The sequence below is a fragment of the Solea senegalensis genome, linkage group LG9 (genome assembly GCF_019176455.1).
Source record: "Solea senegalensis isolate Sse05_10M linkage group LG9, IFAPA_SoseM_1, whole genome shotgun sequence".
NCBI lineage: Eukaryota > Metazoa > Chordata > Actinopteri > Pleuronectiformes > Soleidae > Solea > Solea senegalensis.
Window position 1 is genome coordinate 2772311 of NC_058029.1, and position 23329 is coordinate 2795639.

Genomic DNA, 23329 nt, shown 5'->3' on the forward strand with positions numbered 1-23329 from the left:
GTATTCCCTCGTGTTGTTTTTCCCTGAGATATCGTGTTCGCGAGGCATTAAAGGTCCAGTGTGTAACATTTAGGAACGTACCAGCCATAAATAATAGGTTTGTTCAAGTGTAGATTTGCTTTAAAATTGTTTGGTTTTCATCGCCTTAAATGATGTACTTCTTGTACTTGTACTGAAGGAATACTTCACCGATTTGCATTTAGCTTTGTATTACTAGAATAGTCATAGTATTTTAGAAAAATTGCGTTACAGGTTTTTTTGGTATATGTGTTGCAATCTGCACTCTCACCATTAGATGTCAGTAATTCTCATTACCGTAAGTCCTTGAACATTTGTGACAGTCTTGTTTATTAAAGTACCTTAAAGGTGATATTTGATAAAAAGTACAAGTATCTTTACCAGAAAGTCACTTTTTTATAATGTTACTTACATTTACTGTACTTCAGTACATTTTATATCAGAAAACGACTTTTTCATACTTAAGTTTCAAAAGTAAAAGTATTTAAAAGAGTGAGGAGTTAGCATTGATCCATGGTGGCTCAGTGGTAGGGTGGGTTGTCTCTCAACTGGAAGGTTGTGGATTAAATTCCTTGTGTCCTTGAGCAAAGACACTCAACCCCATGTTGCGGCTTGTGAATGGGTGAACACTGTTGTGTAACACACAGACCATAATACTAACTCCTCTTCTTCCTCTTCTGATTTTATTTGGTAGCAACGAGAATATAGTTTGAGGAAATGTCGGTGAGTAAAAGTACAAGTTGCTAGAAGTACAAATAAGTGAATTTTGTACCTAAGTACAGTAGCGAAGTATTTGTATTTGTTTGTGATCTCTAGAAAGAAAGGAAACAAATTAGCCTTGTAACTGGAGGGTTGGCGGTTCAAATCCCACCTGAGCAAGACACCAAATTATTATTATGATTTTTTTCCCACGTTCCCGTGGCGACGCCCACAGCAGCACATAGTAGCAGCAGCAGCAGCGTTGTCGTCTCACGCTGCGGCAAATTTGGTGTCATCTTTCAAATCACCTTCTGAAGCTGTGATATGCATTTTTTGTGTGTGTGTGTGTGTGTGTGACGGTCGAGCTCCAGCACCAGCATCTGTCAATCACTGTGATGAGCTGCCGGCTCAGAGAGCGCCTGTCGGCTGCTGCTGCCGAGGTCGCAATAAAAAATCAGAAGAGAAAGTGTTTGCTGAGCGGCTCGGCGACACTCAGGTGGACGCGTCGACAGACGTGATGTCAGTGTAAACAAAAACACTCGTTCAGTTTAGTTCTCACGTTTCATGTTTAGTGCCGTTAAATTATTGGTTTAACCCTCTTGTGACCATCATGATAATCAGGTATCGCCTGGATTTATTCAGATTTCACGGCTGTAGAATTGTCAAAAAAATGTTCAATGTGACTTCTTCTGCTTCCTTTTTTTCCCCGAGATAATTTTCACTTTCATATCTGACATATCATATCATATTATCATATCATATTATTCAAGCGTTTACTGAGAATCTGGTGTCACAAAAGTGTGGACGTTGGTTGTTCCGCGGAAGTCCTGAGGTTGTACCGTAATGAGAATATATGGGTGCAATTAAAGCTCTATTTCTCTGCTTTCCGGTGTCCGTCCATCCGTCTTCTACGGGGGTCACGGGGGTCAGGTGATATAGGGCGAAAAGCGGGGTCACACCCTGGACCGGTCGCCAGTCCATAGTTTTTGAATTTTCGAAATATCGTAAACAGTCTACTAGTTATGGTTTCTTATTCTTGTTGTTTAGTTCACTTTTCACATTAAAGCAGCAGTACGTAACCTTTGGTGACAATTGCTGCTGGTGTTATTATTGTTTTTCAAAAGTAACAGACAGACAGACGACTTTATTGATCCCTTTGGGAGGTTCCCTCGGGGAAATTAACAGCTAATTAACTTAAAAAGACATCATGTAAAAAGGCTCTGTCAAGCAAAACCTGTTTGTGTGTATACAGCAGCAGAGCAGAGGTGGGCGGAGTCAACGACTGAAGGTTTGTTGAGCAGTAGGATTCACTTCTGAATCTCGTCTCATTTTACTACCTCAATGTTGCCGTTGCCACAAATCACTTCCTGTGTGCGTCGTTTTTCTTTGCATGGCTGTGGATTTGTGTGTGTGTGTGTGTTGCGGTACATTTGACGTGGAGTGTGTGGCTCAGTGGGTGGCTGATGGAAGCGGAGCTCGGGGAATATCGCGTCCCCGGCGCCGCCGCAGCTGCTCTCGTCGACCTGAACACATCATGTCTCTGTGCAGCGAGGCAGAGAAACGCTAAACGACGCGGGGATTTCTTAAAGATGCACAGGAGGGGCGGAATTTTGGCACTGGAATTGTGGGTAAATTAAAAAACTCGGCCAAATATAGCACAGTGGAATAAATTCAGGCAGAGAGAGAATTTTTTCAATCCCCCATTTTTTTTTCACCACTCCATACCCGGTGATTAATGATGTTTCCACGAGTATGAGAGCGAATCTCTCTTTTTCGGATGGTTTTGCAGGATAAGGTGTCGCTCCTCGTGGCCTTTCACTCTGCAGCGTTTGGAGGGAGAAATAACATGTTTCTAAGCCCAGTGCATGTTTCAGGGAAGAGGTCATCGGTTCTCTCCGTGGCCCAGATGTTTTTTAACTGGCGTGAGCTTTCCAGAGTTTGCGCCGCAGCAGTTTCCCAGCAGGCTGCAGCGCGTCTGCTCCACTGGCTGTAGTGATACCCAGCCCCCCCCTCCGCCCCCCCGCCCCCCCGGCCAGCGAGCGCTGCCAACTCCTATGTGTCATCCCGCGCTCACGTTCCAAAAAACCTGGGTGAGATTTACAGTACAAAAGAAGAGCGTTGCATAACAGTCTTTCTTTCTTTACAGTGTATCAGGCCAAATGCAGCGCTGCTAACATTATGCTAATATATTTTTTTATCAGGATGAAAGGCTGATCTTTTCAGGCTGCACATTCAGGGGCTGTCACTTTTTCCAGAAATCAAGTCCATATGAATATTATATGACATGCTATTAAGATATTGGGATTCCCCCCTCACACACACACACACACACACACTCATGTTACTATTAGTCACATCAGTTGTTGCATTGTCCATTAGCACTTTTCCATGATATAGTTCTAGCACGACTCGGATCTACCCGATTACGTATCAGATGCGTTGTTTTGCGTTACTTCACAGTACCACCGTGTCGTCATAGTAACGGTTGCATGAAACTGCCACGATATAGTTTTCTATGTGACATAAACACATAAACTATTGACTTGTAAAGCAGTTGTTTTGGGTGTAACTGGATCCATGGAATCAGTGGATTAAAAAGATTTTGTTTGCAGAGTCGTTCAGTACTTGCTGCATGAAATACCCCTGAACGTGGTCATGATTTGAACTCGCGATCGCTGGCTTTCAGCAAAGCTGTCGGTAAAAACACCAGATACACTAGATTTTAGACGTTGCCTTTGCTAAATGTTGGAGGTTAACGTAATTTTTTCAGGGATTTTAAGTCTTTTTAACTGATCTACACTTCGACTCTGACTCTGAAGAGTTGAGTCGAGTTATGCTCGAATTGTATAATAGCTAACAGCTAGGTGAGTAAGCAGATTCAGCCCTTACGACACCCAAAAGTTGCCCAAAGTGTTTGTCACACAACAATAGCAGTAACAGGAAGGAGCCAAAATTTAGCTCATGGGTAGAATAAATCGGGTTTATGGAACGGATTTAATGGCCACAAACATCACCTGCAACTATGGTAAAGACAGGAAGTAGTCTCTTTTGACAGGAAGTAGCCACACGTAACACATGTGCACAACTAATCGGGTTTCCGGGACCACATGCTTCAAATTGGCTGAGGTGCTTCTTGGCTGTATTTGAACTCAAAAAGGTTTTTCAAGGTTTGGGTTTGAACTTTCCACCTCCAAGTTTGAACATAAACCAGAATTCCTGATTAAAAAAAAAAAAAGTGACAGAGCTGCTGCACATTTCCACTGCTCATCATCATCAATTTTTCACTTGAAGGACGTCTTTTAACTCCTGCCTCATTTGTTCGGCTGTGTAACAGTCTTATGTAATGCTGATTGTGCATATATCAGTGAAATAAAAACAGATGTGGTTAATACCATCAGGGAACACAAGTGTCTGATAACAGCTACTCTGTTATTCTGACGGTTCCCACCTGATATCACCCACTCAGAACGCTGAAACTGTTTATTTCACTCAATGCGTTCTCTGTTAAAACATGATAATGTGTCTTGTTTTTCTTTCTTTTTTTTTGGTGTAGGTGTAAAAAGGTCAAACAGCCAAAGCTGTAAAAGCTTTTATATGAGCTCAGTATCATCTCCATGTACATTTACATGTCATATCCCTCAGGGGAAATATGCAAATATTCACGTAGGCGCGAACATAAGATGATTCCGTTTCATGTCGTTCTGTTGACTGTGAGTTTTCAAGCTCCACAGAGCCGACCGACTCACTTCAAATCATATTTTTTTTTATCTTAACGGAGCCGAAAAACACTGCACTGACAAAATTATTGCCTCATAAATTTAATCTCATGAATTTATTAGCTCACACTACCTTAATTACACATCCGGCAGACGTGCAGCAATAACACTACTCATTTACTGCTGTGCTTATGGTGACATGATGAGCATACATTTAATACTCACTCTCTTTAGCTCTTTAGCTTTTTTTTCACTCTGGAAGGAAACTGTGTATGTTTTGCAACTAGTTGCTAACTCATGAGGCATTCCAGTTGTAGCCAGAAGTTGGAATTTCCAAGTTCCCAACTCGGAAAGTCACTTGTATAAACATGCTAGTAAATTAGTCGTACACATAGTACTCTTCAGATTTGATCCGTGAACGTGTTGCTACACTGTTTGTAAACGCACAAAATCCATAATGTTTAGCATTGAAATTGACTGGTATTCCTAGCCATAGCTAACAATCGCTAGCCTAAGACAGTAAATGAAGTTCAGCTTCTTCTAAAATGTCAAAGTCAAATATGTTCCGTGTTGTATTTACATTTCAATTCTAAACGTGCGCTAGAACGTAGATTAGAACGCGTCACTAGTTTGTTCACGGTTTGTCCCGGCTCATGTGATTTCCGTATTCCCGTAGCAGCATCCGCATTAAAACCACCTGAAGCTAATTGGACAAATGTGGCGCAAAAAATACCACTTCCGCGGAAGCTCGGCTTCTCTTGGAGTCAATGGAGCAGTGGTCGGGGTGCTGGGCTTCTTTGTGATGATTGGAGGAAGTGTCTGAAAGGCGGAGCCAGTTTTTTGATTGACAACAGACACGACATCAGTCCTGTGTGGATTATGTGAAGGAAGTCTGTGCACAAACAGCTGCTTTGTGTGTGTTATTTGCTTGGCGATGAAGCCTGTTGTTTGTTGTTTGTTTGTTGTTTGTATATATATATATTGTTTGTATATATATGTATATATATATACATATATATACACACTGAATATGATCGGGTTTCCTTGTTCTAATTGTTGTTTTGTATATCATTTATTAAGAAAGAACTGGACCTAAAATGAGCTTCACCTGATTCAAAGGCCAGCAACTAAGATATTTTAGTTTGGATTCTCACCAGCCACTTTTTTAGACACACCCAGTGCTTGAATTGGGCCCTTCTTAATTTAACTTTTCTGAGTACTTGCCTGCACTCTGTTTAGGTTTATCTGTCCAATTCATTATTACGGCCCAGAATAATCATTTCCCAGGGTGCACCAACACCATTTGTAACTAGTGTTTGTTTTTAGAGTCTAGAGGTTTCATTTTTATTGTTAATCAAGAACAATATTATCTCGTGTTTACACAGTTGTCTCTAATGTTTGGTTATATTTGCTGACTTCTGGCCACATTTGTATCCTGGAGACCAAATACAATGGAAAACTATGGTTGTAGTTATTGTTATTGTTGGAAATGTTAAAGATAATCTAAATATACAAGTTGGCAAAATGTGTCATGTTTTATAAATATTTAAATAGATGTTGTGAACAACAACTTCTGGTATCTTTACTTTACTGAAACATGTTTAATGACTTAGTAAAAACCGTCGCACTGACATGGATAAGGGGAGTACTGACTGGCACTTCACACACTCTTCAACTTCTACAACACAAATGTCTAAACATGGCAGCAGTTCACAGCGTTTAGTCATGTTGACACGGTCAAGACGAGCTGCTGGAATTCCAGCAGAGGATCAGAATGAGGGAGAAAAGTGATTTAAGTGACTTTTTGAACATGATCTGAGTGTTTCACAAACTGCCGCTCCACTGGGATGTTCTCTCACAACCATCTCCAGGGTTTACAGAAAGTGGTTCAGAGCAGAGAGAAAATACCCCGTTAGCAGCAGTTCTGTGGGAAAACAAGTGCCTTGTTATTGCCAGAGGTCAGAAGAGAACGTCCAGAAACAGTAACTCAAAATATCTACTCGTTACAACTGAAGTATAAAGATCTCGGAAAACAACAACAAACATGTCAAAGGTTGAAGCAGATTATTACAGATTATCTTTGATTTAGAATTCCTGTTTAAAACTAAAATATATGAGCAAGAATGAAGACTCTAGAAGTCTTTTTTTTTTACCACAGCCTTAAATTAATTCAGACTTGGTTTTTTTTTTTGCTCTGCACAGTTTCTTTTCTTATTCATTTCTTCATTTCATTCCTCAGGTCAACCCTTTGATTTCTCTTTGAATGCATCTGTTCTTTGTGTCGTCTTATGTCGCTCTCGCAATATCTCATGATGTTTTCTATATTGTTTGTCAAGGACCTCGAATTTCCTTTCGGTTGAAATGTGCTACACAAAAAAATTGGCCTTTTCTCGCCGTGTAAAGACAAAAGTTAAAAGACACTAAAAGAGCTGAGTCAGCACTTCTCCAGTAGCAAAGCGAGTGTGACTGCTCCCTTCATGGCATATAAACATGTTAGTCTGACTAAAATTGAGCTAGTCTTAGTCGGACTAACATATCTGGATAATGTGTTTCATAGTCTGATTACTCCTGCAGGTATACGCTTAGTCGGACTAGAGTCAGACTAGCGTCCTCCCTGGTCTTTGACCCGGAAGTAGCAGAAAACGACGTATAAACTGCAGGACTGTTGTCAGGATTCATACATCTTCAGACAGACTAACATGTACAGCAGGTACGAAACATACAGAACGATCCATCGCGCCGTCTATCTCGCCGCTTCATGGTCACGTTAAGGTTTAACAGGAAACTGATTCAACACGCACTAGCTTATAGAGAGATACAGCGCCACCTATAGAGGCGGAGTCAGACGTACACAGCCAATAAATCGATCTTCTCCTCCACATGTATACTCTGCAAGTTGTCCGATTGCCCGCCTGTCTTAGTCCGACTAAGGTCTTAACTTGATTAAACTGTGCATGAGTGAGCTTTTCTCCTGCAGTATATGTACTTGTTTTGTGTATTTTAGAAGTTTTATTTTGCTGACTGTCACTGAGAGTGTGTAAATTCCATTCTTTTTAAATGTATTGTCCATCCTCCTCAGCAGAGCAGCTCATTTTATCTGTTTTCTATTTTTTGTCTATATTCTGCGTCAGCAAACGCACACACGCTGTGTCAGAACGACTTCCCCTTCACTGAATGTGCTGCGGCACAAATGTCATTCTTCAGACTCTTTTATGTGGCGCTCCACAGTGGGGTTCCTCAGTGTCTGCAAACACCCACCAAGGACGACTAAGTGATACAACGTGCGGCTGTGAGCGTCAACACGGAGCGACTCATGAGCGACTCATGAGCGACTCGCTCTCTCGAACGGCGACAGTCGTCGCTGTTTTTTTATGCGGGAGAAGAAGAACACATAAATGAAGCGTATGAGTGTGTGATTATGAAACAATGTTGTCAGATTATACGAAAACAGATCACAGTTACCAGGAAATGGCAGCAAACATCGAGTTACAATGATATTTTACAGTGCTGAAACAAAACCTTGTTTTGTTCTTTAACAGACGCCAAAAAAAACGTAACGGTTAACGTAACCAATGATCTGCTAATGTACCATTTTAAACCATTTACAGCATGAAAAAAATGTGGGTTTATAGGTTTTTGTTAATGATTCAAGTAGAGCTGCTAGATTCATCTGTTGATTATTCAATATTTGTCTGGTCCATAAAATGTCAAAACAAACCAATTTTCTTTTCAGTTTTAATGATTTCTTTTTTCAAACAGACCAACGAAAAAAGAAAAAAGGTAATAATCGATTCATGCAACTGTAGTACGCGTACATATTACGTATTCGGTGCTTTCTCCAAAATATTTGTAGCTATATATTGTTTATAATGTGTATAACAGTATTTTAATGAGTTTTTTGCAGTCAAATTGGATGTCAGATCATACAGAGAAAACTCAAGTATCTTGAGACACTAGACGTTTAAAAGCTGTTATTAATAATAAACTGCACTCTTCAGACAGTTCCACTAGATTTTGTGGAGTAGCTGTAAGAATATGAATGTCCACGAATAAGGGATGCATGATATGTCGATATCCGATATATCGGGAGTGCTTGGGACGATAACTGATACCAATAACTGTGCCAAACTGCAGATTTAACTTATTAAGTCAGTTCTGTAGTGATAATTAACATAATATTTTGTATACTCATGTCGCAGCAGATGTAGATATACGTACATTTTAGTCAAAGGTTATATAGGCAGATCTTGGCGTGTTCGCTGATGTCTGATAATAATTTTCAAGCCAATCCCCAACCACGGACAATGATCCAGATGTTTTCCTGAAGTTCTCCTTTGGTCAAATTGTGAGAACAGAGCAGGAAAATCCACTGAGTGTCCTGTCTTCTGTGTCCTCACATGAACGTTCCAGAAATGTCCCTGCTGTGTTAAAAGCATCTGACGCTTTTATGTGAAAAGCAAATGATGATCATTTTCCGTACATGCATCAAAGTTCTGGACATTTTCTGGCATCAGCGTTAAGAATATCTGATGTTAGAGTCTGAACTTTCCAGAACCAGCCTGTTGTTTCCTCAACTTATCTGTGCGTCCAAACCGGAGCTTGTCTCTGTGTCTCAGCATCAAAAGTCTTTCCCCCCTTTGAGCCCAAATCAGTTTGAACGTCTCCGTCTTTGAACCTGAACCTGGACATCAACCTCGCCGTGACCTCAGAGTCAGAAGCAGTATCGGGTTTTATTCTCCTCCTCTGTGTGTCAGAGTCCATCAGTGTGAGGTTTTATCTTCTGTCCTCTCCTCTTGGTTTCACCTGTCATGCTTCTCTTACCACAACCTGTCTCCACTTCCACTTTAACAGTCTGTCTCTGTTCAGACTCCATTCACTCAGCTTTAGTTCCAGTTTTTTCCTCGCTCAGATCTTCTTAACTCTCTTTCACTGTTTTTTTTAATATTTCCTCTTCAGTCTGTCTGGTCAGACTGTGTCCAACTTTGTGGCGTAAGACTGGGTCAGACATCAGTGGCCAAGCCTTGGACCAGGTTTCTGTCACGACAGCATCTCCATGATTTAATTTAGTTATTAGAACATGTAAAAAAAATATGAACGAAGAAGCGACACGTCACTGCTGTGTCAACAGTCATGGTTCTCAGTGTGTGTCCTACTATGAGGACACGTTGAATATGTCATTTTAATAATTATTTTCTGGTGTCTGGCTTCACGTAACAGGAAAATCATTAAAAATCATAATTTTAAGGTTTCGGAAACACAGATCAATATTTTCTGACATTTTGTGGCCCAAACAACCAATTAATAATTAATAGAAGTGAATAAATCATTCACTTCTGTCCTTCTGTCTACTTTTCCTGCATCACAAATGACACAAAAACAACTCTGTGATGCAGTTTTATCAACAGCAAAACATGTGTGTACCTAAACTTTTAACTCACACTAAGTTAGTTACATAAAAGATGGAACGGAATAATCTGCTCCACTATTTTCTTGATTAGTTGTTTGGACCATGAAATGTTGAATTGTGTTCCATAAACCACACTTATTCAGTTTTAGTGATTAATATGTTATTTGGAGCAAAGAAACCAGAAAATATTGACATTTAAGAAGCTAAAAAACAAAAAACAAAACAGGTTTTTGCTGTTTCTTTACCCAAAGTGAGTCGTAATTATTGTCTAAATTGTGAAAATCAATCAAAAATATGAATTACCATAATGTATTATAATTTATGTAATAGTGTGTTAATGACTGGAGAAAAAAGGCTAGAAATGTGAAAAATACTACACATAATTACTGTGTTGAGTAGTAGTTTAGTAGCACTGTCTTTTCTAACTTTAATATAAGACATTTTTAACCTCTGCAGAATTTGAGTGGAGAAAGTGTCGGTGGCGCGTCGCTGCGATGACCCTCTGCAGCACAGTTGTTGTTGTTGTCGAGGCAGATTAATCCTCCCACACACACACATGCTGCACTTTTCCTCCACCTTCTCTCACACAAGTGGTTCCCATTGAGTCGTTTCTCGGGGAGGCAGGTGTGTGTGTGTCTGTGGGTGTGTGTCTGTGTGTGTGTTTGTGTGTGTGTCACACAGGTGTTTGTTCATTCCTCAAAGCTGTGTCACCACACAGAGTCAGGACCAGCAGCAACTGGAGCCGTGAGCACATCCCATTGTACAACAGGTGAAGGTGAAGGTGCAGTGTGTGTGTGTGTGTGTGCGCGCTCACCCACTCACTCACTCACTCACCCACTCACCCAGAAGAGAGGAAATGCACAACTTAGTTTGAATGTAGCCTGTCGTGCATATACAGCTGTGTCATACACATATAGTATGAGTTTGTTGATAAAGACAAGCAGTGATTACTCACCTGAGGCTAATGCTAGAGCTAATCAACAGCTAATTAGCCAACAGCCAAGTAGCAATTACTCACCTGAGGCTAATGCTAGAGCTAACCAACAGCTAATTAATCAACAGCCAAGTAGCAATTACTCACCTGAGACTAATGATAGAGCTAATAAACAGCTAATTAATCAACAGCCAAGTAGCGATTACTCACCTGAGGCTAATGCTAGAGCTAACCAACAGCTAATTAGCCAACAGCCAAGTAGTGATTACTAACCTGAGGCTAATGCTAGAGATAACCAACAGCTAATTAATCAACAGCCAAGTAGCGATTACTCACCTGAGGCTAATGCTAGAGCTAATCAACAGCTAATTAGCCAACAGCCAAGTAGTGATTGCTCACCTGAGGCTAACGCGAGAGTTAACCAACTAACCAACAGCTAATTAATCAACAGCCAAGTAGCGATTACTCACCTGAGGCTAATGCTAGAGCTAATCAACAGCTAATTAATTAACAGCCAAGTAGCGATTAGTCACCTGAGGCTAATGCTAGAGCTAACTAACTAACCAACAGCTAATTAGCCAACAGCCAAGCGGCAATTACTCACCTCAAGCTAATGTGAGAGCCATGCAGTTAGTGATTCTCACTTGGAGTTCAGTTTAGTCTCTTTTCTTAGATCAAACAAATTTGACATTAAATGATTTAACGTGACCGGGAACTCGGAGGAGTAGTGATGTCCTAAGAACAACTTTGATATCGTGCAGAATCCCCATACCTGAGATTGAGGTGCATGCAAGGAGATGTTTTTCTTTATTTATTGACGAATATTCTTCTGGACCATCTCTGTATTGACTCAGTGTGTAAACTTAAGCTTTTAGCGAAACTAGTTCCACATGATTTGTTTTACATCATGACGAGCAGTGGTGAGACAACTGCAAATGTTTGCCTGAATATGCCAAGAAGCGCCAATGAAAAGTTTCAGACGTGGATTCTACTGCCAGAAAAAAGAGACTTCAGTAGTTTGACGGAATAAACTCTTGTTGTGTTTTGTTAATGACTCAGAAGTTACACCACACTGGAGCTTTGAGCAACACAACATAACCAGAACAATGGCAGTTTTATGACTTGTGGCTACACAAACAAAGCTCATTTCTAGGCTAAATTGAAGTCTCTTTTGGAGACTTGTTTGTTAGGATTTACCTACGATTGCTGTCGTAATAGCCCCATGTTGAAAAAGGGGCTGTGTGTCGTGGTGAAAGCACATCAATCCGTAAAAGTCTGCGTTAATGTCTGAGCTGTGAGAGATGAATGTCTTTGGCTTCATAAAAAACAAAAAAAAACCTCCAAGCAACATGTTTTCTCTTTACAGCCGAGTGAGTGATGGAGGAGTGAAGCTGATTTACGGATCAGCTTTAGCACTGTTTTAATTGGCCTCTCTCCGTCTCTCTCCCTCCCTCTGTGTGTCTCCAGATGGACCCGGTGCAGAAGGCCGTCCTCCATCACACCCTCGGTCTCCCTCCCACCATCAAGAGGAAGCACGTCTCCTGCAGCGTCTGCCAGCTGAGGTTTAACTCACAGGTGAGTGGGTTTTCTTACAAGGGAATCATGAGTAATCCTGCCAAACAGGAAAGGCACCCCAAAAAGAAAAGAATCTACTTTTATCTGTCTCTATGTGGTGGACTTTGGTGATCAAATTCTTGCTTGGACCCTAACTAAATAATTAGTCACCTTATCTCTCGCTCCATCTTCATCCCCAACCACGGGTAAGGGTTACGAGGAAGGAACTGTATTAGCAAAAACAAGTAGGAACAAGTGTTGCTTCAAAATAGATTTAAAATACCCCAGAGTTGGTGCCTGGGGAATAGCCAGAGGGAGTGAGTTCCAGAGGCCTGGAGCAGCAACACTGAAAGCCCTGTTACCAAAGTTTCGCCTGCAGGTGCTGGGGGATAGAGACGAGGCCGAGGTCAGCAGACCTCAGGTTCTGGGAGGGACAGTGTGCACATGAAGGAGGTCTGAAAGATGTGGAACGAGTGGATGGAGAGACTTGTAGCAGAGGGGGAGAAGCTTGAAGATGATCCAGAACTTAACACAGAGCCAGTGCAGATGTTTCAGCATGGGGCTGTGGATGTGTTGCCGAGTGAGAACCCTGGCAGCAGAGTTCTGAACATGTTGGAGTTTTGGGGGACCCCAAAACAGAACGGCGTTGCAGTCATCCAGGCGTGATGTTAGGAATGCATGGACGAGGGTCTCAGTGACAGAATTGGGGAGTGACAGCCGGAGTCAGGGGAGATATTTCTGAGGTGGAAGGATGGCAGATTTGGTAAGAGATTTGATTTGTGAAATGATAGAGTGCAGTCCATAATGACACCCAAGTTGCGGACCTCCATGGACAGGGAAGTGGTGAAGCCGAAAACTTTACGCGATCGTCCGGGCCTTGTGTCACGTCTGATGCTCAAGTTGAAGTTTTTCAACTTTCGCTTGACGCGTTGACCAATCAGCGTTGGGATTCTCCGATTGATGTCACGTACTTGCCAGCAGCCAGATGCAGGGGCTCGGGGAAAGGGTTAGCCCTAACCCTAAACCTTATTTTTGTGTGTGGACACTCGGAGCTACAGTATATGACACTTTAACACACAGAGAAGAAACCGTTGTCTTTCGTGGTTTCACAGCACAACTTAGCGAGTTTCCCCATTAAATTCAGGAGCTCCATGAATGGACGAGAGCTGCTCCCAAAGTTAACGGGGAAACTCTTGTCCAGCTGCACATGGTGTGTTGTGAATCCACACAAGATGATGGTTTCCACCATAGACAGTACAACAAATGGCCGTTACTTCTGTTAAAAATACGGCGACTTGCAGCCAGCCCTCCCACGGAGTGACGTGACCAATCGCGTCTGGTGTGAACACAGCATTAGGAGCGACAGCAATCAACTCAGTCTTGTTGTTGGAGGTCAGAAGTCAACCGAAATTGTATTTCCCGCCAACAGTTGATAAGAGATTGTGGAGAGAGCGGAATGGATACACCACTGTATTTTAACGTTGGTGATAATAGTGTTACTATTTTCTCAGGTGGTGCTTGGTATAAAAAAGTTTTGAGAACCACAGTTATGTATATTGTGGGAATATAAATACATGTGATAGGGGAAACCAGTTTCCAAGTAGAGTATGCAAATGAACATAGCAGCATGCCGTGATAATGAAAGGCGTGATGCATGAGGAATATTGATACGACATTAAAATTCTCCCCTTCATTAGCGACAGGCTGTGGAGAGTTTAATTTGATTTCTTCTGAGGCTGAGAACGGAACAGAGAAAGTGTCGAGCCGCGCGAGGATTCTGATCCAGGAAAGAGCTGAAATATACAGAGTTCTTTCTTTTTTCTTAACACTGCGAATCAGACAAAAGGCTGATAGAAATCACACACCGTGGGCTGCAATTTTAATATCACTGTGAGATTGTGATTCATCAAACCGAGTAGCAGATGTGAGGAAAAAGAAGCCTTATAAGCTCTGTAAAGTCAGACGGCATCTTATACGTGAACTTATACAGAACACAGAGTGATTTAAGACACACACAAAAATGTAATTAAAATGATAAAATCAGGCTTTGTTTTATTTTACACTGCTGTTATTGTTTCAGTTCTTCTCCCTGCTCTGAATCTGCGTGTTGTTCTTTGTGATTTACTGCTCCACAACTGTGACAGTTGGATTATTGGGATGGATGGGGAGGTCGAAGAGGGGACGCGTGTCATCAGTCAAGTGTTTTTCCCCTCTCTGGTTCTTGGTTTTTTTCTGTTTTTTGCTCGACTATAAATGTGTTGAGTCTTGAAGTAAAGCCAGAGCGGCAGACGTGTAAACCCGGAACAAACTGAAAAGACCAAAACATGTCGCTGCACAATCAGGTGTGGCCATGTGGTCCCATTTTTTATAGAACTTTATTGACACATTTATATGTGTACAGATTTGGGTGGTCATTTCGACGACACTACATGATAACGATGGTATGATGATTCTGAGATTCTCTATTCATTGCGAGACTATTTCATTTACGACATATTATGTAGGGCGAATTAGGGAGTGTTTTTTTAATGAATTAGAACCAGTTTATTTGCTCCATGTAACACAAAAAACGTTGGATTAATGGATTAAGTTTGGTTTGTGGACAAAACAAGACATTTGAGAATGTTTTTTGGTAGTTTTTTATGGAGCAACAAGTACTCGATAAGAGGGAAAATAATTGACACGTTAATTGATTATGAAAATAATCGATAGTTGCAGCCTTGCTATCATGATGTATGTGGAATGAGGATCTTAGTCTAAACTTATTGCTAATAAATATGCTGTGTCATATCAAGTAAATGCATAGTTGAACGTCGATGCGCAAGATTTCTGATCCAGAAGTTTTTTTGTTGTCAAATAACTTCTGGTAACAATAATAGTTATATTTTAGCATCAAAAATATCATTCCGGGTTAAAGAGCTTTAACATACTCGTATATTTACTGTCGAAGAAACATAAACAATGCTAGAAAGCTAGATAGATGACAAGATAGCAAGATAGCTAGAAAGAAAGATAGAATCCTAGCTAGCTAGCTAGAAGTTTGGTTTGAAACCAAACTTATAGCTAGCTAGCTAGGATTCTATCTTTACACTTTACAACTCAAAACATAGAAGTTATGAGATAAATACAAAATCTACATAAAAATAAGCAACAAAATAAGATTTCAAATAAGATATAAATGGCTATAGCTTACAAGAAGGTACTTCTTAGAATACTGTATACTGTTGAAAGACATAAAGACATTAAATTGGCATAGATAACAAAATAGAATGTATTCCCCGAGATTATTGTGTTTGTTTGGGTCTAGTCTTTAATTGTGTTTTTGTGTTTTTCATATCAAGAGAAAAATAATGAAATACAGTCAGGGCTGAAACTAACAATTATTTTCACAATCAAATCGTTTGTCTCAGCATATTCTTGACTAACTGATTAGGTTGGACCATGACATGTTTGTGAAAATGTTTCACAAACCAAAAGGATTCAGTTTTAATGACGACTATGTTATTTGGAGCAAAAGAAAGCAGAAAATATTGACATTTAAGAAGCGGAGTTTTAATCCGACAAATCCATCCTTTGAGAGACTGACGTGATTGAAAGCAGGAACTCTGTGTTTGATTTGAAGGGGAACGATCACATCACAGTGAGGGCGATAATGAAATACTGGACTTGAATGGAGCACAGTCTCTAAAGGTTACGACAGAGTTTGGTCGTTGAGAGACGCGTTAAACAACCTTTTGTTGTTGCTGCTGCGGGACAAATCAGGGCTCGGTGTGAAGAAACACGCTGTCATTATCTCAACAATGACGAAACCACAGTGGCAGACGGAGTCGTCTGGAGGTTCGGACTCTTCTTTCTGCGATTATAGTGCACACGTTCTTTGTATCCCTCCCTAAACTAATCACTTTGATTACCATCGCGTCTTTGTCCTGGTCCAGGCCGGTGATCGACGTGATCCAGTCTTCAGTAGGACCGTTCACACCTTCCACCGCCTTTTTATTTAAACACACAATGATGTCATGACGAGTGGTGACAACAAAATGAGTCTGACTCCACACCGAGGTTAGAATAGATTGGGTTTTTCATTAGTTTTGACTTTTTGTTTGTGAAATGTGTAACTTTTGATTCGTTTTAAGTGCGGGTTTGCCTGTTTTCATTGGTTAATGTTTTAGTTTTTATTACTTTTAATGTTAGTTGTATGTAATATGGAGTAAATTCCATTTTTAAAATGCATTAGGACAGATGAACAAGTGCTGAGGGTGGATGCAGTTAGTGTGTTAGTCAGGTAAAAATCAAATAGCCAACAGACTAAAGACACACACGAACATAACATAAATAATAACAAATAATCCTCATGAGAAACGTCACAGGAGCTCAATTTGAGGAAAAAACATGAGCAAAATGAAAGAAACCCACATTCACTGACATGAACCAACTCAACCCAATTAACTGCATGAAGAACTCGTGTCGCCTTATTTATGTCCCACACCGTAAACAAAAACATTTTATTACGTGTGAATAATCAAGAAAAACACACTACACATGAACCCAAAGGGATTACGTATGAAATACATTTACAAAGACGAAAACGAAGCACATTTTGCTATAAAATATGACCCAGAGGAGGGTTCCCTAATGTAGCGCCCCCCCAGAGGTAGAAGCGATTTGACACCGGAAATGGAAAATCCCAGAATTCCACTAAAAAAGGGGAAGTTTCTAAAAACTGACAGATTGTCTTCTGATTGTGGTCCATTTGGGTTTTTTTTGAGAGGCTTCTACACTAAACTATTCAGTCAAGATTGTGAGATAAATGGTCACCGTTTCAAGCACTTGATCCAAAACTCAAGCACCTTTTTACAACTTGACAGCACAATATTAAAATTCAAGCACTTGCAAAGATAGTCACCGTGTTTATAATGTATATTTAATAGAAAACTGTTTCAGTCGTGTTTGTTTCCTGTTTTCATCTCGGCTGCTGCTCCAATTCGAGTTGTTTTCTGTTGTTTTTCAGAACAACTGAAACTGATATATTCTATTTAATTCAGTGGGTGAACGTGTATTTAAGTGAGTTTGCTGTTTGTCTTACTTTTATGTTTATCTAGTCACTGTCCTATTGATTACAGAGCAGCCTCCTCTTCTTACTACACACTTTACTGTGACAATAAATCATTAAAAATGTCCAAATAAAGACACTCTGTTAGAATCTACAGAACGTATAAACATGAATACACAGGAATAGAAACTTCTCAGAAGGACGTGATTTGTCCTCTCGCGTGGTCAAAAGATGCTTCCCTTGTTCGCCACGACCTGACAACACAGGACCGACGAGAAGATCATGCCCAGAATCATCACGGCGCCGAAACCAAACGCGATGCCCATGAGCGAGCCCGACACCCTGTCCATCCACGTCATGAGGAAGACCATGCACGGCGTGGCGTAGACCTCGCGTCCGTCCACGGCCGTGCAATCCCTGGACGTGTCCGTGCAGTTACAGGAGCGCGGGACCTGCTCCGACTCGCCCCAGTCCAGGTGCCCCCTGAACAGACCGCAGCAGAAGCCGTTCCTCTCGATCTGCTGGAACGCCACCTGGTCGCCGGCCGGCAGCTTGCCCAGCGGCAGCAGCTGCGTCACGTGAAGCCTCATCTTCTCCTGAGCGGCTGCCGTCCTCGAGATCACTCCCATCACTCCCACGGCCAGCATCATGAGCAGCACGGAGAGCAGGCCCAGGAAGAAGAGCGCCAGCAGGCAGCGGTTCTCTCGGATGGCTCCACAGCAGCCCAGGAAGCTCAGGATCACCATGGCCGCGCCGACAAACACCAGCAGGTCTATGGCCGGCAGATGGTTGTCAGTGATCTGGAAGCGTTCTTTGTTGGCCCGGGCGTGCAGCACCAGCCCGAAGATGACGATTCCGCCCAGGAAGAACAAGAAGTTGAAGGTGAAGAGGGAGTACTTGATGAACTTGTTGACCGCCATGGTTTTTACTCTACAATGGAGACACAGCTACTGAAACCTGGACTGTCAGGGACATGAATATGAGGAGGGGTGGGTGGGAACTGTTGAACCATAAAGTTGTGGGTGTGACACTGAGGGAGTAACGGGGAGAAGTTGTTCTTCCAGGTTCACATGACACCAACTCCACATGTTATCACGCAGCAGGGAGGGAAGAGAGTGGATACAGGCCATATCCAGACTTTTATACTTTTGTTCAGTTAATTGTCTTCATTCTTCTTATTTTGTTCATTTGCAACAGCGACCAGAACAATCTTAGAACACAGAGAATTTATTATCATTATTATTATTATTATTATGACATCATCGTTTTCCCCCCCATGTCGTGTATTTCTCACGCTGGGACCTGTTTCAGTTTCTCACATGGACGAAATGGACTGTGACTACTTTTTTGCTCAGGTGTGTTTATATAGGTGTAAATGTAATAGATTTGATTCTGAAATTTAAGTCAGAGTTCTGATCAAAAATAGTCAGAATACTGTTAAAAAAACTTTCTTATCATAAAAAATGTCTAAATTCTGATTAATAAAAGTCAGAATTCTGTGAAAAAGTCAGAATTCTTTTTTCCATTTCTGTTAAAACAGTGTCTTATATCCTTTTTTTCAGCACGACCTGTAAGAAATATGATTAAATTATATTTACACATCTGTATAAACACACCTGACAAAAAAAGTCTAAATCTGATACATGACAGTTCATCACACAAGTATGGACTGATTTCGTCCATGTGAGAAACTGAGACCGGTCCCAGACTCAGGTGAAAATCTCAGAACGTGGACCTGGTGTTGGGGGAAAACGATGATGTCATAATCCCACTCGACCCCAGCAAATTAAGGCCTTAAACTCAGAGAAACTGAACTGTTTTGTTCTTAAAAACCTTTCCTTAAGTATAACAAGTGTCTTCATCCACACAAAAATGACTCCACATGCTGTTGTGTATATAATCCAGGCCTGTGTGCGGTGAGTAACAACAAACTCCTGCTTTGATTTCAGCAGCAGAGATGAAACTCTGCCTGAAGCAGGTTGAAAAGATAACAAGCGTGAAGATTAGATGAAGAAAAATCTACATGTTTTTCTTTTTTTCTTGTGTTTTTAACAGATTTCGTGCCAATGGCAGCTTTAAATTAGACGTGACGTTGTATTTTTCTACAATCAGGGAAAAATCCCATTTAGGATTAAAAGCTTGTAAAAAAAACAAAAAACCAGGAGGCTTTAAAAAAGAAATGGGATAAATTTACCACGAGTTGAGATGAAGGAATGAATTGAGCAGTGCACGTGTGCAGGACGTGTAAATAGGTAATAAAGCAGCAGATCAACAGATTACAGACCTGAGTCCAGGTTTATGATCCTGACTCACACACACATTAAAAACCAGAACCATCTTAAAACCATTTAAACCTGTGGTGGTTTTTTTTACCTTCCAGGTTTCAGTTTGTTTACAAGCTGCTCTCCCACAGAGCAGCGAGGTTTATTCTGGTTATTTAGTGCATTTTACTTTATTTAGCGTCACAGGCAGGTCAGAAGATACGAACTGTAGAACCTGGGGTTTTGTTTTGTTTTTAGATGAAAATAATATCGCAATAAATTAAAGTTTGGTGCACGGAAGAGAATATGTAAAATAAAATAAAATAAAACAGCATGGATTCTGAGATTAAAGTCAGAATTCTAAGATAAAAGTCGGAATTCTGAGAAAAAAAAGTCAGAATTCTGGAAAAAAGAAAGGTCAGAATTCTGAGATTAGTCAAATTCTAAGATTAAAGTCGGAATTCTGAGGAAAAAAAAGTCAGAATTCTGGAAAAAAAAAGAAAGTCAGAATTCCGAGATTGAAGTCAGAATTCTAAGATTAAAGTCGGAATTTGAAGAAAGAACTTTTAGGGCCACATGTAAAAAGAAAAAAGGCATGAATTTTGAGATTAAGTCAGAATTCTGAAACTTGGCATGGAGAATGCCAATATCTCCATTTTCCACCTCATTTTCTTTCACCTCTATAGCGCCCCCTAGGGTGAAAACAGAGGAAAAATTGAGTTCCGCCAAATTTCCCGAAACTTGGTGGGAAGATGTTATAGACCAAGACGAACAAAGAAGTCGTCAGTAACTATGGCCTCAACTCAACAGGAAGTCGGCCATTTTGAATTTTGGCGTCCATTTTGGTAATTTGTATTTGTTTATATTGGAAGTATGTTCACTGTATTGTCCCTATTCAGATACAATTCTATTCTATTTTGTGTTGACGAGGGTACTAAAGATGTTTTAATCTCACTCTGTTTTTATTGCTGTTTAAATAAAGGTTACATTAAATATGTTTTTTTTCCCGTGCGATTCTCTCTCCCTCCTGTAACAGACAATAATAATAATAAAAAAAAAAAGTGGACTGATTACACCTTTAATGAAAGAGTGACGGCTCTGCAGCGTCTACACACGAGACGAGAAGCGAGGACGAAAACAAACCCCATCTGCTCGTCCGCGGATTTCATTTAGCCAGTTATTATTAATGCGCTGCATTTGATTATAGGTCGCGCTGTGGTGAAGTGTGAGCTAATCTGCATCTCCTTCCTCTAATCTGTCGCAGGTACTGATGACAATAATGAAGATTATAATGACTGTAAATGCCACGAGGACGGCGTTTGTTTTTAGACACAAACCTCCAGAGAAACGGCGGTTGACTTATTTCTGTTTGAATGGGTTTCTGTGGATTAAAAGTAAGTCCTGAAAGTCTCCCAGTGACATTAAAAAGACCTGGTTTTAGCTTCTGCCCACAGTGATCACATTACACATTCATTAAACACAACTGTTGAAACTTTAACGACCATAAAAGTGAATTAAGAGTCTAAAAAGTAGTATTACATTCAAACACTTAGTCGTAACGTCTATATTTCCCTTTGGGCGTCTACTCTTGAACAAATATCATGGCGTTGTCGTGGTTAAAGGGCGAAACACGTGTTTTACACAGTTAAAACAGGTCATCTTCAATTTATTTCACCTACTCTCATTTCACTTCACTCCGCAGCGCTGCCATGGCAACACCTCCACCTCACACTTCCATCACCAATTCTGCCAAACACTGGAATTTAGTGAATGTGAAATTCAACAAAGGAACAAAGATTTCCGGGAAAAGAAAGAAACAGATACCTACCTGATCCCCAACACACACACACACACACACACACTGATCTGAGGCTGTGTGTGTGTGTGTGTGAATGAGACGTTTGCATATGAATAAAAGAACCATCATCAGGTAGTTTCAGCTGCGCTCGTTCTGTAGTAAATAAAGCTTTTAGAGTCTGTTTTATCTGTTTCCTTCATCTTTAATCTCTGCAGTGACATGTTTAAGAGAAAGAAAATACAAATGAAATTGAATTTTTGTTCTTTAGGAACAACAAAATGTGTCACAGCTCTGGAGAGAAGAGAAGAAAATCACACACTTTTATGTTTTATGTCTCACGTTAATGACCGCATTTGACAAACGCTTACTTTTCTTACGTCAAGGATTTTCAATAATGTAGAAACACTGTGATTAAAATCTGGATTACAAGAGAAACCTGGCATACCATCATGATAAAAACAACGCACACACACACACTCACGGGGGCGCTATGGAGTCCAAACCAAAGCCTATTAATTCAAATCTGTTTATCAAGTTTTGTGAGAATCCGACTTTTCTAAAGGCCGAAAACGTGTGTTTGTAAACAGACAGATTCAATTTAAAGTCATTAAGTTTCACCAAAATCAGTGCGACTTTCAATTGGGGGCGCTGTTGAGCCATATTGTTTCACCTGCATATGAAACATCCATAAATTAACTAATGCTGTGTTCACACCAAACGTGATTTGTTTGGAATCATTTTGTACATTTTCTCAGCAACAGAAAGGGTTTAAAAAAATAAATATAAGAGTCCATCGATAAACACGACAGAATACTATAAAGTGCAATAGTAAAATGTTGTTGTAGATGTTTTGTGCACATTTAAGTTAAAACGATGAATTTAAATTTGTTTTTGAATGAATGAGGGAGGAAAAAGGCGGGAAAATGGTGTGAAATGCTAAAAGTGACTGTGGAAAATCTGTAATATTCATGAAAGACGTGTACTTTTTATTAATGTTTTCAAGTTTGAATGACGTTTTTATGTTAGCGTACGTGTAGTTTAAAGTTTAGTGTCTGAAGTACATTTCAATTCACCTGAATGATGAATTTTCTTTGAAAAATGATGAATATTTGTGGAACTAAGAAGCAATAAATTCCTGTATTTGGATGAGACGAAAGTAAATAGTTGAGTAGAAATGAGAGTTAAATTAAAACAGTTGCTCTGTCCTCTTTTTATAAATGTGCTTATTTTTCATGTGGTGTGTTCTAATGTTTCCGGCATTGGTTGATATTTTATTTATCCAGAATTTAATCTTTTTTATGAAGCAAATATAAGTAAGTGGTGCTTTCTCGCACAGCCACAGGCAAAACATATTCCAGCGCGTGCATCCTTTGATCGATAAAACATTCTGTGCAAAAGTGGATTTCCTGAACTGTACTTCACGTTGTGAGGTTAGTTTTGCTATTTCACCGTTTGATAAAATCACCCCACCGTCCATGCCTTGATTTATAAATGAGGCAAATCATTTTAAATGTTATATTTCTCCGTTATTGAGCAAAGATGAGATGACGGCGGTTTCCCAGCAAAAAAAACTCAGATGGCTTTCTTTGTAGAGCTGTTCCTTTTATAATCTATTTATCTATAATATTTGAATGCAGTGACACCAGCAAACGACCAGCTTGTGAAGCAGAATTCGATGTGGGATAAAAATCATGTAGTAGAGGCGGGATTTAAAAGCCTCTGTTGAATGAGCAAAAAAATATTCAGTATTTTCGGAAAATTATGAAGCGTTCCTAAAAAACAAGAAGTTTTAGTGAGTAAATATCAATCCCATACTGCTGTCTATAATGTAGATTATATTTTAATGTTTTATTGTCGTATTGTTATCTTTCTATATTGTATGTTCATATTTC

The 23329-nt window shown here is 40.2% G+C and overlaps 2 protein-coding genes across 2 annotated transcripts in view; one reads left to right on the forward strand and one right to left on the reverse strand.

Moving 5' to 3' along the window:
• Positions 1-23329, forward strand: part of znf385d (zinc finger protein 385D) — a 100424-nt gene that overhangs the window by 41223 nt on the left and 35872 nt on the right. Inside the window, exon 3 of the mRNA XM_044035105.1 lies at positions 12242-12349. Coding sequence (XP_043891040.1) covers positions 12242-12349 — 108 coding nt within the window. The remainder of the gene's footprint in view (positions 1-12241; positions 12350-23329) is intronic.
• On the reverse strand, positions 16635-18301 carry LOC122775270 (tetraspanin-8-like). Its single transcript, XM_044035106.1, has one exon. It carries the CDS (start codon positions 18296-18298, stop codon positions 17603-17605), a length of 696 nt encoding a protein of 231 aa, XP_043891041.1. The 5' UTR covers positions 18299-18301; the 3' UTR covers positions 16635-17602.